The sequence below is a fragment of the Crocodylus siamensis genome, chromosome 2 (genome assembly GCF_052110815.1).
Source record: "Crocodylus siamensis isolate JL-2025a chromosome 2, ASM5211081v1, whole genome shotgun sequence".
NCBI lineage: Eukaryota > Metazoa > Chordata > Crocodylia > Crocodylidae > Crocodylus > Crocodylus siamensis.
This window is the reverse complement of record NC_143396.1, coordinates 68,759,901-68,774,448: the sequence shown is the minus strand read 5'-3', so window position 1 is coordinate 68,774,448 and position 14,548 is coordinate 68,759,901. Positions and strand designations below refer to the sequence as shown.

General features: G+C 43.6%; 1 protein-coding gene across 1 annotated transcript in view; it reads left to right on the top strand.

The window, feature by feature from the left end:
- WWC2 (WW and C2 domain containing 2) overlaps positions 1-14,548 on the top strand; it is a 159,113-nt gene that overhangs the window by 56,674 nt on the left and 87,891 nt on the right. Inside the window, exon 2 of the mRNA XM_090036133.1 lies at positions 1,462-1,571. Within this exon, the coding sequence (XP_089892259.1) occupies positions 1,462-1,571 (110 nt within the window). The remainder of the gene's footprint in view (positions 1-1,461; positions 1,572-14,548) is intronic.

Below are 14,548 nucleotides of genomic sequence, written 5' to 3'. Positions count from 1 at the left end.
ACCCTGTGCGTCACCTGTAGGGCTTACATGTCCACAGGCCACACTAGGGTAAGCCACAGTGTGCAGCTGTCCCCACCCAGTCCCACGTGGGAGCCTCCTAATCTGCTGCACTGCATGGGTACTGCCCCTCACTGCTGCACTATGTGGTCCCAGTCACAACCTCAGCTTTCTTGGTAGTGCCATGCTGCCCTGCCCCCTGGGGTGAGGGCAGGCAGCAAAGCTGGGGGAGGGAGAGAGAGCCTGGAGACTGACTGTAGTTGTAGTGGGAGTGATAGAGGGGAGCAGGAGCCCAGGGGCTGCAACTTATCCCCTCAGCCTGTGGGCCACCAGGTGGACAACCCTGCTGTAAGGGTTTGTGTGTCACATTACATTTATAATAGTGAAATGACAATAACAGGAGACCTCTCACAGCAGGCTTCAGAATAAAATTAAACTGAAGCTGAAATGAGCATGGTTCATGCAGTTAAGTGCTGCTAATGTATACCGTGATTATTTCTTAGCAAGCTCACTTTGACCTAGCCTCCAATTTTAGCGATGTGTAATATATTAAACTGTTAATGTTTTAGGGACAATAAATCCAATAAAATCCAAAATCCTCTCTCCCCTCCTTATCTCTTTTATGAATATATCAATAACCTATAAAGCATTCAGACTCTGGTCTTTCAGCAGGAAAATATAAAACCCATTTCATTCTCGCTGAAGCAAAACTATAATAATGGAAAGTGTTTTTTCCAGCCTTAATTGTGGAAGAGACTGTCTGTTTTAAACTCTGTCCTAGTCCCATATCATGCTTATCATCAGAAATATGGGTTTTGTGCTAAAGTATATTAACCAACGTAGAGAGTTTCTTTCCTCAAAGTAGCAAATTCCACACTTGTGTACATGCACACCTACTCTTTCTCTTTATACTTGGACATTTCTTCCAAAAATGTAGTAATCCTGCTTCTTGCTTCTACTTGTTTTTTCAAGGATAAATGCTCAACAAAATTATAATTATATGTATGGCCTTGTTTAGCTACTTTTAATACTCCTAAGATTTCTGTGCATGATCACCCAAGGAGGATGACTTTATGAGCAGAGCAGAACACTGGTAATCAGATCAAGGTTTGAAAGGCTTAGGTCCTTCCACCTTCCAGGGAAAGAGGAAGGTTTTTTTTACTGCTGGCTACTGGGGAGTCTGTGGTGGAAGATGTTGTATTGAATTTCCTATACGCCAAAAAAAGGAATTTTGGGGGGTAATTAATCCAAGATTTTTCAGGTAATACATTTAGAAAGGCATTCTTGGAAAGGCTTTAAGATGTGCTGTTATTCCTGGATTTCCTCTGTCCTCCTCCTTTACATCTGCTAACCAATGGCAGCTTCTGGATATGGAAAGGGTTATGAAATGAACAAGTGTAGGTGCTGAGATATCCAGGAAAAAATACTATTGTGCTTAAATGCATTAATTTAATTTATTTTTAGGTTAACAAAGCCCTTGTCATTTGCCGATTGTGTGGGGGATGAACTGCCATTGGGATGGGAGGCTGCATATGATCCTCAGATTGGTGTCTACTACATCGATCACATCAACCGTAAGTGTTTTCCAATTTATTGTATTGATTGTATAAGACGGCTTAGCTAGATGAGATGTGCTTGACAAATCTTACATCAGGAGTTGGGATAGAAAATGCTTTCCTGTCCTCATAGCAATTCCTATCTAGTATCTTTCTCAGAAAAACCCAAAATGTCTCAGCACTTTTCTCTGTGTATAAGGGTAAAACTGACTCAGAACTATTTAGATAACACACAGTCTTCTAAGATTTGCTGTGGAAGAAGTTCGCCATTTGGAAATGCACTGTAAATAGAGAAGACTTGCATCCTTAAGTGTGTGCTTTGGAACTCAGATAATTGTTAACCAGAGGCAGACTGCAGGGCATTTTGAGTCTAAAATATCCAGTAATTCATGCTAACAGCAGGCAATCAAAAGCAAATAAAGAATGTCAGCTTCAAACTAATGGTATTTGGGGAACCAAAGGATAGGTGGAATTGAATGAGTGTTCATTTCATACAATTTCTAAATGAAGGCTAGCAAATATACTGTAGTTTTAAGAATAGCATACTTTTAGGATAGATTCTGGGTGGCCGATAATGGCATGGTCTACAGTAAGTAGGGAAAGATGAAAACATTGGAAACCCTAATATAGTCACCGTGGCTTCAAAGGGCTCACAGGAAGAGACAGTTGGTGGAATAAGACAGTTGCACCTACCCTTATGTTTTCAAAGTTGCATGGGGTTTTCTCTCTAAATCACATGCAACATTTTGAAAATCTTAATAACTGAAAAGTTTCAGGTTTGTGAATTTTCCCCAAAATGAACATTTCTATCTAAGGCAGGCAAGATTCTTTGAGTAGATGTGGTATCTTTTATTAGACCAACTGAGTAGTTGGAAAAATTTTCTTGGCAAGCTTTTTGGGCACAGTCACCCTTCTTCAGGAATGGGGAGTCTCATGCCTGAAGAAGGGTGACTGTGCCTGAAAGGTTGCCAAGAAATTTTTTTCCAACTATTCAGTTGGTCTAATAAAAGATACCACATCTACTCAAAGAACCTTGCCTGCCCATGTTATTAGACCAAACACGGGTACAACCAAAAACTCATTTCTATCTAATGCGTTTTTTCCAATTCTAGTTGTTAAATACTGAATGATGCCTCCATCTGCATTTTTAAGACCCAGTATGTATGTGTTGTGTCATATGAATAGATTTATGTGTAGCTGAGTAAAAGAGAGCAGTGATTTCTAACATGTCATTATTATGGTTTAAATTTTTCTGAATTGCTATTACAGTAGGGAAATACTTGACTGAACCTAAAAGGTAAAGAGGCAGCTTCCTTCTAAAACTAAATTCTGAGGTTTGTGGGGGCAGTTTTTTCCTCATTTGTCTCTACCTTGATTCTATGCGTCACTAAAATTTAAAAAAATAATCAGACTCTGGAATTGTTTAACAAAGTTTTTTCAAGAACCTTGCCACTGAATTCCTGCTAGACATATTTTTAGAGTGAATGCTTACTACTACAAATCTGTTTGATCAGAAATAGTGTCAGAAACTTAGATTTGAAAAATGTATTAGTAATTTTGAGTTCTTTAGTTTTCTGGGTGCCTGATTTTCAAAAAACCTGAAAGCTCTTAACTTTTTTGTTGTTTTAAAGTTTATCTTCATAGTCTGTTTCCATGCATAGACAGGAGCTGTTGTTATTGGTTGCTAGCACTATGTTATACATGTACGAATTTCATTTTTGCTCAGCTTTGTTTTAAAATTCTCACTGTTAGTATTTCTTTGGCGGTTTGTAAAGTGAATGCTTCCGTCAATTATATACACATTATAGAATGTTTTGTGCCTCAGCTGTATGCACGTATAATTTTGTGACTACAACAAAATAAAAGTATTTTTAGCTAGCTTCAGTTCTTCTTTTGTAAATGATTTTGATGGATGGTAATGGAATGCAGATAATTTGTTCAGCTTTTGTTTAGTTAAACTGTTTTTTCTCTACCATTGTTTGGGAGTGAGAGATCTGACATGTATGGCTCTTGTTATATTAATCCAGGTTCCCTTGTAGCAATTTCAGTGAAACTTATCTTCTTATTTTGGAGAGCAGTAGCTGTGTTGAGTTGTATAAGGTGGTGTTTTGAAGACAGCACTCTTTGTTTGAGTCTCTGGGAAGTAAACTGCCTGTGATGAGGGTCAAAGGCAGGTCATTTGTCTAACATGCCAAATGTTGAGATTGTAGCTTTAATTCACCTGACTGGAATGCATGTGTTGCTTCAGATGCTGTGGAAATACAGAAGAACAAAGGTAGTTCATTGCAAAGATTATCACTACTTTTTTAAAAAAACAGCAATTTTTGCTCCTGCTTGCTACTTTATTCATATCACAGCAGTGCAGGTAGGGTAACGTTGTACTGTCTGGAAAGGAATTCTTAGATCTGTATCTTTGGAAAAAGCAGTTGAACTTTTTCCCTATTCCTTCAGTAGTCGTGGTCTTTGGGTTCTGTCCACAATTTTGATTATAAGGAGGGCCATATTAAAAAATACATTTTATGGATGTGAAGGGAGAATAAGAACCTTTGGTCTCTGACTATTAGGTGTGATACAGATTGTGGAACTGGAACTCATCAGTGGCAATAATGTGGGGCAATACCTTGATAAGGTATCCTTTCCCACCCACAGGGAAAGTGGAAGTCACTGATCCCACAGGTCTTGTGGAGTTGTTCCATTATCAGTATCTGCTTCTGACAGGAAAGTATGTCTGATAAATGAGAGAGAGAGAAGGCATAATTCATCTCTTTGACTCCTCTTCCATCCCATAGCTTCATGCTGTATTGACTGTGGGGAAGAGGGGAAGTATCATTACTCCATTCCCCATTTACTCTTTTTTCTTTTCATACCATCTGTTCCTGTTAGCAGGTGTCCCAAACCATATTATATTGATATTATTCTTGCCAGTTCCACAGTTCCCCACAATGCTCTTACCAGTCCTAAGTTTTAAGCAGTAACAACATTAGCAACTTAGACATCTGAGTGGTTAGTCTGATAACCCAGAAGATAGTACTGTATTGGCTCATGGTACAAAGCTTTTGTCCAGAACTGCAAATGAAAACGTTGTGTGGGATTGTTATAAGAGCTTGTGTGGGCCTAACTCTATTTCCAGTTAAGCCAGTTGTAACCCTCCCAACCCCCAACTGATTTCAAGGAAGCAGTGTTGGACTGGTGCTAAGCAACTTTTGAAAATCCTACTAAGCTTTCTGTTACTGTAATTTAAATTCTGCAAGGATGGATAAATAGGTGAGTGATTCCCAAGTTGTGGCCCTTGAACCCATGGTAAAAGGATCACACTGTCTCTTACCTCTGTTTTGTTTTGTTTTTTCAATTAAAGCTGATTAGGCTGTGCTGACGTCTGCCGGATATTTTGAATGTTGACAGGTATCCTGTTGCTCCAAAAAGTTTGGGAACTTTTGGTTTAAAGTAGGGCTCTCCAGCTTCTAAGAGGCCAGGGGCCATAAACTGCTCAGGCCACACTGGCAGGAACCACAACAGCAAGGGCATGGGTCCTGGGGGCTGCACATCCCCTACCACTGCTACTCCCTGTGCTTCACTGCAGCACTGTGCATCCAGGACCCTCCTGTTGCACTGCACACCTAGGTGCCCCCATCACAGCACCTTTTGCCCTCCCTGCTGCTGCATCCCATGGCTGTCTGCTGCACTGCATGCCCTGGCTCACTATGCCATGAGCTCCCTTGCTACACTGTGCCATTCATGCACCCTGGGCTAAAGGCTCCCCTGACACTGCAGGCTGCACTGTGCTGCAATGCAACACCCTCCACACTAGAGCAGGAGCAGGAAGCAGAAGCCAGAGGGAGGGGGTATTTTGGAGCTCCCACTACTATTGTAGCTAGAGCAGAAGGGGTGGCAGCAACTGGGTGCATCTACACATGCAGCTAATGCGGTGTAATAAACTCTGGCATAGTTTGCACCAGAGTCAGCTTCTCCTGGATGCAGGATTTACATGGGTGCAGCACATTGAGCTGGGGTGGAGCAGCCCCAGGCTGGCACAGGGCCCAGGGGGGCAGCCCCAGGCTCCAAATGGTGGTGTCAGGGTTGGCTGGGGCATGAGGGTGCTACAGTGTGGGGCTAGCTAGCAGGTATCCCTGCACTTTGGCACCCTTGTGCCCCAGCTGGCCCCTGTCCATCTACATCTTTGTTTGATTGCATGTTAAGTAGTCTGCTGTAAAATAGTACTGTCTCCCACAATACTGTCTTGCAGTGGAGTTAATTAACCAACTGCATCTTAATACCCGTGCATGTGTAGGTTGTGATGCTTTGCTGTGGAGGTAATTAATTTACTCCTCAGTAAAGCAAATGTGTAGATGCACTCACTGGGTAGGAGTATGAGGGCTGCATTTTAAATCCTCATGGGGCATATGCAGCCTGTGAGCCACCAGCTGGACAGCCCTGGTTAAGACTGTTGTCTGTCCTGCCTTCATTTATCCACTTACTAAGTACTAGTTCCTGCCTGACATTGACAAGTAGTAATTGAATCCAATGTATGCTCTGACATACTGAAAAATTGCTGTCTGTGAATTTGGTCAAGGGTGTTTTGTTTAATTGAAATGGTTGTTGAAATGGTAGACTTGGGGCTGGGGAGAATATATTTGGTTTGTGTATATTCGTATTAGAAAGAGAGAGCTCATGCCCTGGTAGGCTTAGGTTGATGGAATGTTTTATTAAGCGCATATAAATGTTGTATTGTATATTCTGCCAGAGATGACGCACTGCACACTTTTTGAATTAAATAAAATCAATATTTGGAGGATAGGAAAGAAGAATGTTTGAGGTTCTGCCCATTTGTAATGATGGCTTCTGTTCTGTCTAGGTACTAATGTCGCCCTGATCACTGTAGTACCTGAACACCTAATTTCTCAACCGATTGTTCCTTGAACAGTGCTTGCATTTGTTATACAGATTGGTGAAAAAAGTGTTTCAAAAACCCACAGTGATTTGGGAATACAGTATCAATCCAGCTTTACATACCAAAATGCTAATGCAGGGCACTTTGATCTGGTGAGATGTAAAACAAAGCCTGAAATTTAAACTAAAGTGTAAATAAAGTCAGTGTAAGGTTTTATTTATTTAGTATCATAATTACTTAGTGCAGAGGTTAAAATTTAATAATCATAAGTGTATGAGGAGCCATGATGAATAACATCAGTATTATTGTATGAAGAGCCATGCTATTGGAATATTTTTAAATCAACTAATTAAGTAGTGTGATATAGACCTTAACCACTATGCCTTGACTTAAATAAAATAATATAAAAAGCTCTTAAATTAAACCACAAATTATTTTGATTCCTGTTTTCTGTTTATATTTTGGTTGGGAATAAACCCCATAGTTCTATTTAGGGGAAGCTGTGAAATTGCCTATGTGAAAAATCACGTCAAAGGCACAAAGTCCTTTAAAATACCTAATCTTTTTGGTTAATTTTCATTTATAATATTAGAAGTTGCTTCTAAATAGTAAATATAGTATTTGTCAGGAAGGAATAATATTTTTAATTTGATAGTGTCTTTTTAAAGCCCACCATTTCATACTGTTTATCATTACAATTAACATCTCATTTGTTGGGGATGGAGTTTTCCTAGGAGAAGGGTTGGTTTTTTTACTGTTGGTGAAAGTAGAAGATTGTAAATTTGTGTCTCTTTCCCTTTATCTCTCTTTACCTTGTTATAGAACAGGGATCGGCAACCCCTGGCACATGTGATGAACATGGCACGCAAGGCCATTTTGCTCGGCATGCCACTGCTAGCCACCCGGCCCCAACAGGTGCAGTGCTGGCACCTGCTGCCTTCCTGGAGCCTGGGGCTGGGAGACAGCCAGGGCTGGGGCGAGGAGGCAGCAGCTGTTTACAGCCTCCCTTCTGCCTCTGCAGAGCAGTGTGAGGAACTCAGAGCGGCAGGCCACAGCGGGGAGGCGCACGACAGCTGCCTGACGCTCTGCGCTCCCAGCTGCCCAGGCCACACTTCCCCTGCAGGTGGGAGCAGCAGCGAGGGGTATAACCCTGCGCTGCTGCCACTGTGCACACAGGGGAAGTGTGACCCCAGGGTATTGCGGGGCTTGCAGCATCAGGCAGCTTCCTCATGCGACCCCTCTGTGTGCTGCTCCTTCGGGTTGCAAATGCTGCGTTCCAGGCTGTGCTGCCCTCCTGTGGGCCCTTTGGAGCATAGCATGCGCAACCCGGAGTGACAGCGCAAAGAGGGGCCTGGCTGCACAGGGAAGGTGCCTGCTGCTACAAGCCCTGCACTGCCTTGGTCACACTTCGCCACAAGCAGGGCTGGGGGGCAAGGGACAAGAGTAAAGCTGGGGGGTAGGGGCTTTGGACGGGGGGCAGGGGGCACAAGCAGACCTAGGAGTCTGTCTTGGGGGAACCCACACAAAACAAGTACACAGGATCAAAGGTAGTGTCAGAAGTTTTAGTAATTTTCTGGCATGCTGTCACTCCGGCACCTTCCAAGTCATAGTGGTTTTTTGGTGCTCTGGCTAAAAAACGTTGCCTACCTGTTATAGAACCTTGACCCAGTTGCCCCATATTGCACCTCAGTTTATCCATTTGCAAGAAAAAAAGTCATGAATTGAGGAAAGAGAGAAAGCCATATTTCACTAGTATATGATAAGTTTTCTGAGATCTTTGGACGTTAGGGGTTAAATAAATGCCATGTCCAAATACCTAGTTTTTTTTCCCCTTTCAGATCTTCATTTCTCCATTCTCGTAATAAAATCCTAAAATTACCTCCTAGGTAATTTTTAAAAGGACTTTATTCCTTTTTTATTCCTTTTAACTCTATTGTTTATAGTTTATAGTTAAACTCACATTCTAAATCACTCTTTTTATTTGACCACAACTTCCTGACCAATTTTTATTTTAGGCTGTGTGAGAAGAGTAGTCTACAAATGTACAGTGTTCTTGTGCACGCTTCACTAATTGATATAGCCCATTGCTTTAAGATGACAGATAATGATAGCAGGTATTTGTGGTTCCAATTATTTTACTTTTAACATTTGTTTTGTATTAAATTTTGTATTTGCCTAGTAGTGCATTCAGATTTGTTTGATGCAATAGGCACATCTTATTTTGCATGCTTTTGCAATGTTTGGAATAATTTGGTTAAAAAAATAACCTTTCCAGAATTTCAGTGAATTAGTAACTTCCTGTTTTATAAATTTCATATTCCAGTTGTTTTTAACATTGCCAATTTATTACAGATTTTTATATTAGAATGGTTTCTGAAAGCTATCATACAGCAGAATGAATTAGTAGCAGAAATTTTTCCCCTGATCAAATGGTTAAAGTTTGGCTTGTGGTTTTGATTTTTCATGTGTTGAGACGAAAGAAGAGTGACCACAAAAATTGCTAGAAGTAAAGGTTGCTTAGTACGGTACTGAATGACAAATGCTATTTTTGTGTAATTTCATTAAATCTGAATTTGCTGATGTTGGCTTCTCAGACAATTCTCAGTATGACTATCAGAGATGTTAATTATGGTAGATTAACATGATTGCATCTACATCTCTGACTTGTATTAAGATCAGCGCTGATTACAATACATACGCCCACACACACACATGCGAGAAACAGAATAAAACAGTAAGGTTCTGATTTGAATCCACAGAAACCTGAAACTTGGCCTAGATGGATGTTTTGAAAATACTGTTAATCTCCAGAAGCTTGATTTACACTGATTTCCTAAGGGTGCCTATGTCCTTTCTCGTGGAGGGAAAGAGTAGCATGTTGGAAAGGGAATTTGGAGTGGGATGCAGCCTGAATCATCATCTTGTTCTCCAGTCTGTTTCCTAAATGACCTGTTTTCAAATTGACCACTCCCTAGGGCCAGGAAACAACAGGTAGGAACTTGACTTTTTTCATGCCATCTGTCTGATAAAGTGGTTCTCGACAGGGGTTTCATGAGACCTTTTCAAGGATCTTGCAGTGGAGCTACTGCCACTGTTGCCACCAACTGAAATTCATAGTTTCATAGGGTCAGAAGGGACCTGAGCAGATCGAGTCTGACCCCCTGCCATGGCAGGAAAGAGTACTGGGGTCAAATGACCCCAGCAAGGTGTATGTCTAGCCTCTTCTTAAATACCCCCAGGGTAGGAGCAAGCACCACTTCTCTTGGAAGTCGGTTCCAGATCCTAGCCACCCTGACCATGAAGTAGCACCTCCTGATATCTAGCCTAAATCTACCCTCTTCCAGCTTGTGACTGTTATTTCTAGTCACTCCTGGCAGTGCTTGGGGGAACAGGGACTTTCCCAGTGCCTGCTGATCCCCCCTGACTAGTTTGTAACAGGCCACTAGATCCCTCCTCAGCCTTCTCTTCTGGAGGCTGAACAGGTTCAGGTCCCGTGGCTTCTCCTCGTGGGCCCTGCCCTGCTGCCCCCTGATCATGTGGGTGGCCCTCCTCTGGACCCTCTCCAAGTTATCCACATCCCTCCTTGAAGTGCGGCACCCAGAACTGGATGCAGTACTCCAGCTGCGGCCTGACCAGTGCTTCATATAGTGGGGGGATCACCTCCTTGGACCTGCTCGAGATGCATCTGTGGATGCATGACAGGGTGCAGTTGGCCTTCCTGACTGCATCCCCACATGGCCAGCCCATGTTTATCTTGGCATCAATGATGACTCAGAAATCTTTTTCTGCCTCTGTACTGACAAGAAGGGAGTTCCCCAACCTGTAGGTATGGTGCTGGTTGTTCCACCCCAGGTGCATCACTTTGCACTTGTCGGTGTTGAATCCCATCCTGTTCTTATCCGCCCACCCCTGTAACCTCTCTCACCTGTTCCCAGGGAGCACATGCAGGGCCAGACCAGGAAGTAGCTGCAGTAGGAGAGAGCACTTCTGCCTGCATTAGGTTATGTGATAAACTGAACTGTTCATAGTCTTCATATGTGATAAACCTAATGCTAGTAGGAGTCCACCAGGCAATGGTGTGGCATCCTGGGAAGACATTTCATGGAAAACCACTGCAATAGGCAGATGCCATCTACGTCTCATGTGAAGCCTAAATCTTTAGGGTACAGACAGAAGTTGGGCGCAGTCACTCTTCTTCAGGCATAGGAAGTCCCTGCTGTAACTGAGAACACTTTGTAAAAGTGTTCTGAGTGACAGTGATCCACCAGACTAGTGTTTCTTAACTCATGGTTCACAACCCAAAAGTGGTCGCAAGAATGTTTCAAAGGGTCATGAGTTGCAGGAGGGTGGAGGGGCAGCAGGAAGGCACCTGTCCCTTCCAGTGGGAGAAGATGGCAGGAAAGAGCTGTGTGGCTGGTCTGGTGACACTTCGGCCAGTGCCCATGCTCACGGGGGGCGATATGACTGGGAGACGCTGCTTGGGGAGGTAGGAAGAGCCATGACCAGGCTGCCTGGCTCAGCGTGGCAGCCCCAGCCCAGGGGGGAATGAGCAGAGGGAGCTTGTTCTAGTGGTGCTGGAAGGTGGGTTGGGTGAATTGAAGCCCACCCTCCAGCAAGGGCTGAACAAACCCCAGACCAAATTCCCTCTGCTCCCTTTCCCCCCTCCCATTCTGAAAACAGCTCAGAGGCTGGCAGGGAGATACAGGTTACAGAAGACGCTTCATTTTGAGACATCTTCATTTCTTGAGGGTTCAAATTTTTCCCCGATCAGTCATTTTTAAGCGGTAGGCAACGTTTTGTGCCCGGAGTGCCAAGAAAACCACTATGACTACCGTGGAGGGTGCCAGAGTGACAGCGTGCCAGAAAATTACTAAAACTTCTGATACTACTTTTGATCTTGTGTATTTTGTTCTGTGCGGATCCCCCCACAACAGCCCCCTAGCCCTGCTTGTGCTCCTACTACCCCAGTCCTGCTCATGCTCCTTGCCTACCACCCAAAGTCCTTGCCCCCCAGCCCTGCCGGAGGGGCCCCCCAGTTGCCAGGACCATGGGGCCGCACAGGGAGGTCGCACAAGGAAGCTGCCTGCCGCTGCAAGTCCTGCACTGCCCTGGTCACACTTCCCCTGTGTGCATGGTGGCAGCACAGGGTTGTGCCCCTCGCTGCTGCCCCCACCTGCAGGGGAAGTATGGCCAGGGGAGCTTGGATCAGCAGGCAGCTTTCATGTGCCTCCTTGCTGTGCCGTCGCGCTGGGTTCCGTACACTGCTCTGCAGAGGCAGCGGGGCGCATCGACAGCACCTGCTGCCTTCCCAGAGCTCAGGGCCAGGGCTGAGGCTGGGAGGCAGCTGGGGCTCGGTCCACGGCTGGGGCTGGGTGGCAGCACCTGTTTGCAATGTCCTGGCTGCAGCTCGCCTAGGCTCTGGGCAGCCCAGGCTCCGTGGCTATCAGCAGCTACCCAGAACCTGGGAAGGCTGCAGCCAGAGGCTGCAAACAGCTGCTGCCTCCCTGCCCCAGCTCCAGCTGTCTCCTGGCCCCAGGCTCTGGGAAGGCACCTGTTGGGGCCGTGGCTGGGAGGCTGGCAACGGTGGTGCCGAGCAAATGGCCTCACATGCCATGTTCGGCACACGTGACGGGGGTTGCCAACCCCTGCCTTAGTGTTTAGGTGAGTTACCCTGAGCGGTGTGTGTGTGTGTGTGTGTGTGTGTGTGTGTGTGTGTGTGTGTGTGGAACAGGGAGACGGTAGGATAGTATTATTATTATTACCATTCCCACTGTCATTATTATTAGCATGCCCACTTAATTTTTTAGCAACAAGTTGTGTAACTCCTAGAATAGGGTTGTGCCCGAGGTTATGTTCTGAATTCTAGGTAGTGCTAGATGACCTTTGTGGCAGATGGGTTTGGCTAAATACTAGCATAGGCAAGGACAAACTGCATTTATTCTACTTGTCCAAGGGCATTCTTAAATAAAATGATTTCAAGTACAGTTGTGGGTAAGAGTACTACCATGCTTGCCAGCACTGAATATATTTTGAATTTGAAGTAAAATTATGAATTAGTTGCTATTGACAGATTCATCAAACAACAAAGTTAGGCTTAAATTCCCATTTGGAGATTCAGATATCTCACAGCATTTAGAACAGTTTTAGAAATCCTGATTCAAATTTTTTTCAAGTAGATCTAATTGACGCAGTGCTTAAAATGCTGCCAGCTCTTTTCTTACTAGAGCTCCCAAGCTTGCTAATGCCTAAAGCAGTGGCTTTCAACCCGGGTGCTGCTAAATTTGGAAAAAGCTATGAAGGGATGCTGCCTGGAATCTAAACAAGCTTGAGAACCACTCATCTTGTAGCACATCAGAATCAGTTGTGAGGCTGGAATTATTTGATGGCAAGGGGGCTATGCAAAAGAAATTGAGTTTGTAGTAGCAATGATATGCTGTTAGGCTGCGAGGCTGGAAAGAGAGCAGGATTTAGGGAAGGGCAAGGAACATGGTTAGACAATTATTCCACACAGGAAAAGCCAAAGAGTATATTTTTAGAGGTCTTAAGAAGCTATAATGTAGCTGCAGTAGTTTCCCTATTTTTGGCATAGTTCCCTCATTGCCCCAGCCTGTTTAAAGATGGAATCTTTTACACTGAGTGTCAGAACATTTGGCGATTTTAACTAGAATTTGTGTTTTCTCATTGTACCTTTTCTTACAGGAATAGCACAGCCTATTTATTTTATGAGCAGAAAGTGACAAATAGTATTTTTTCATAAGCCTTTCCTTTCAAATAGATGTGGAACATGTTTTATCCACCTTTATCCTCTTGCTTTGCCATTTATACCTTCCACAGCTCTTCCCTAATTAGTTAGAAGTGAGAGCTGGGCAAAGAAAAGGATTTCTTTTTACAAAGTCCTTTGATGTTTGGAATTTTCTCTTATTTCAGTTTGAAATGAAAACCAAAAAGATCTAACTGAAATACCACCCCCAGAGGCATCTGTTTGTCAGGCTGCCCCAGAACCACAGGTGCCAGGAGCCCTATCTGGTTTCCTAAAGAACCTGGTCAAAATCAGACCAGGCCCATGAAACATTTCACTTCTGATAAATTGGCTAATTCTGATGGAAAATGTTTCATCAGAATTTTTCTGCCTAACAATTTAAAATATGTGATATCTGTGTTACAGTCATCAAATTCTATCTATGCAGCATGCAAAATTTAAAGAATAGTTGATACCATCTTGTTACTTTGGACTTTAGAGCATGTTCCTTTTTGCTTGTCTGAGGTAGATTTTAGTAGTGGGCATTACTGTATTATGAAAAGGAAACTCTCTCACATACATTCTGTTGAAGAAAATGTGCTATATAATTTAGGATACTTATAACTAGATTGTTATGTTTTTGAGGAAAAATAATTAAACTTATTTTAAAGGAATTAAAAAGCCTCTTCATCTCTGAACTTGGGAGGATCAAGTCCATGATGCCATGCTACAAATTTGGGACAGCCACACTTTCCAGAAGGGGTTGGTCCAGGACAGAGTTGGGCTTTGTAAACCCTCACACCTCGAATGAAAAGCAGAAGATTGTACATGCTTAAGCCATTGTATAATATAGGCTCCACACTGTTGTACAGCTTCCTCTTTTATCATAGTTTTCTATACAGCAGGAGCATTTAACTCCTTGTGCTCCATGGGCCAGATCAGAACTTGAAGGGCTCCTCTCAGGCCAGATTCAGATCTGACAGCAGTAGGACTTGCGGCATTGGTGGCATAAGTGATGGGCCAAAGTGTGTCAGGACAAGGGGAGCTATGTCAGCTCAGCCCTTGTTGGCTCCTCTGTGGGTCCAGGAGCCCCAGATCCTGCAGTAGGCTTCACCCATTAGCTCTGCCCCCAGATTCCTTGGACTGTATTTTTGATGATCCTGCTTTACAGAACTATTCCACTTTCATCCACCCAAAGGGATCTCTTCTCTAAGTCCCTTTTGCACCTCCAGCCTGAAAGCCTAGAATGTGCAGCTCAGCCCTTTTCTGTGGGCTGCTCTCTACTATTGCTTCTGGATCCTTGCATTGTGAGTTTAAAATGTAATGGATTTACTTACTCCCACATTTGATTTTCTCCTTTCTGCAGTT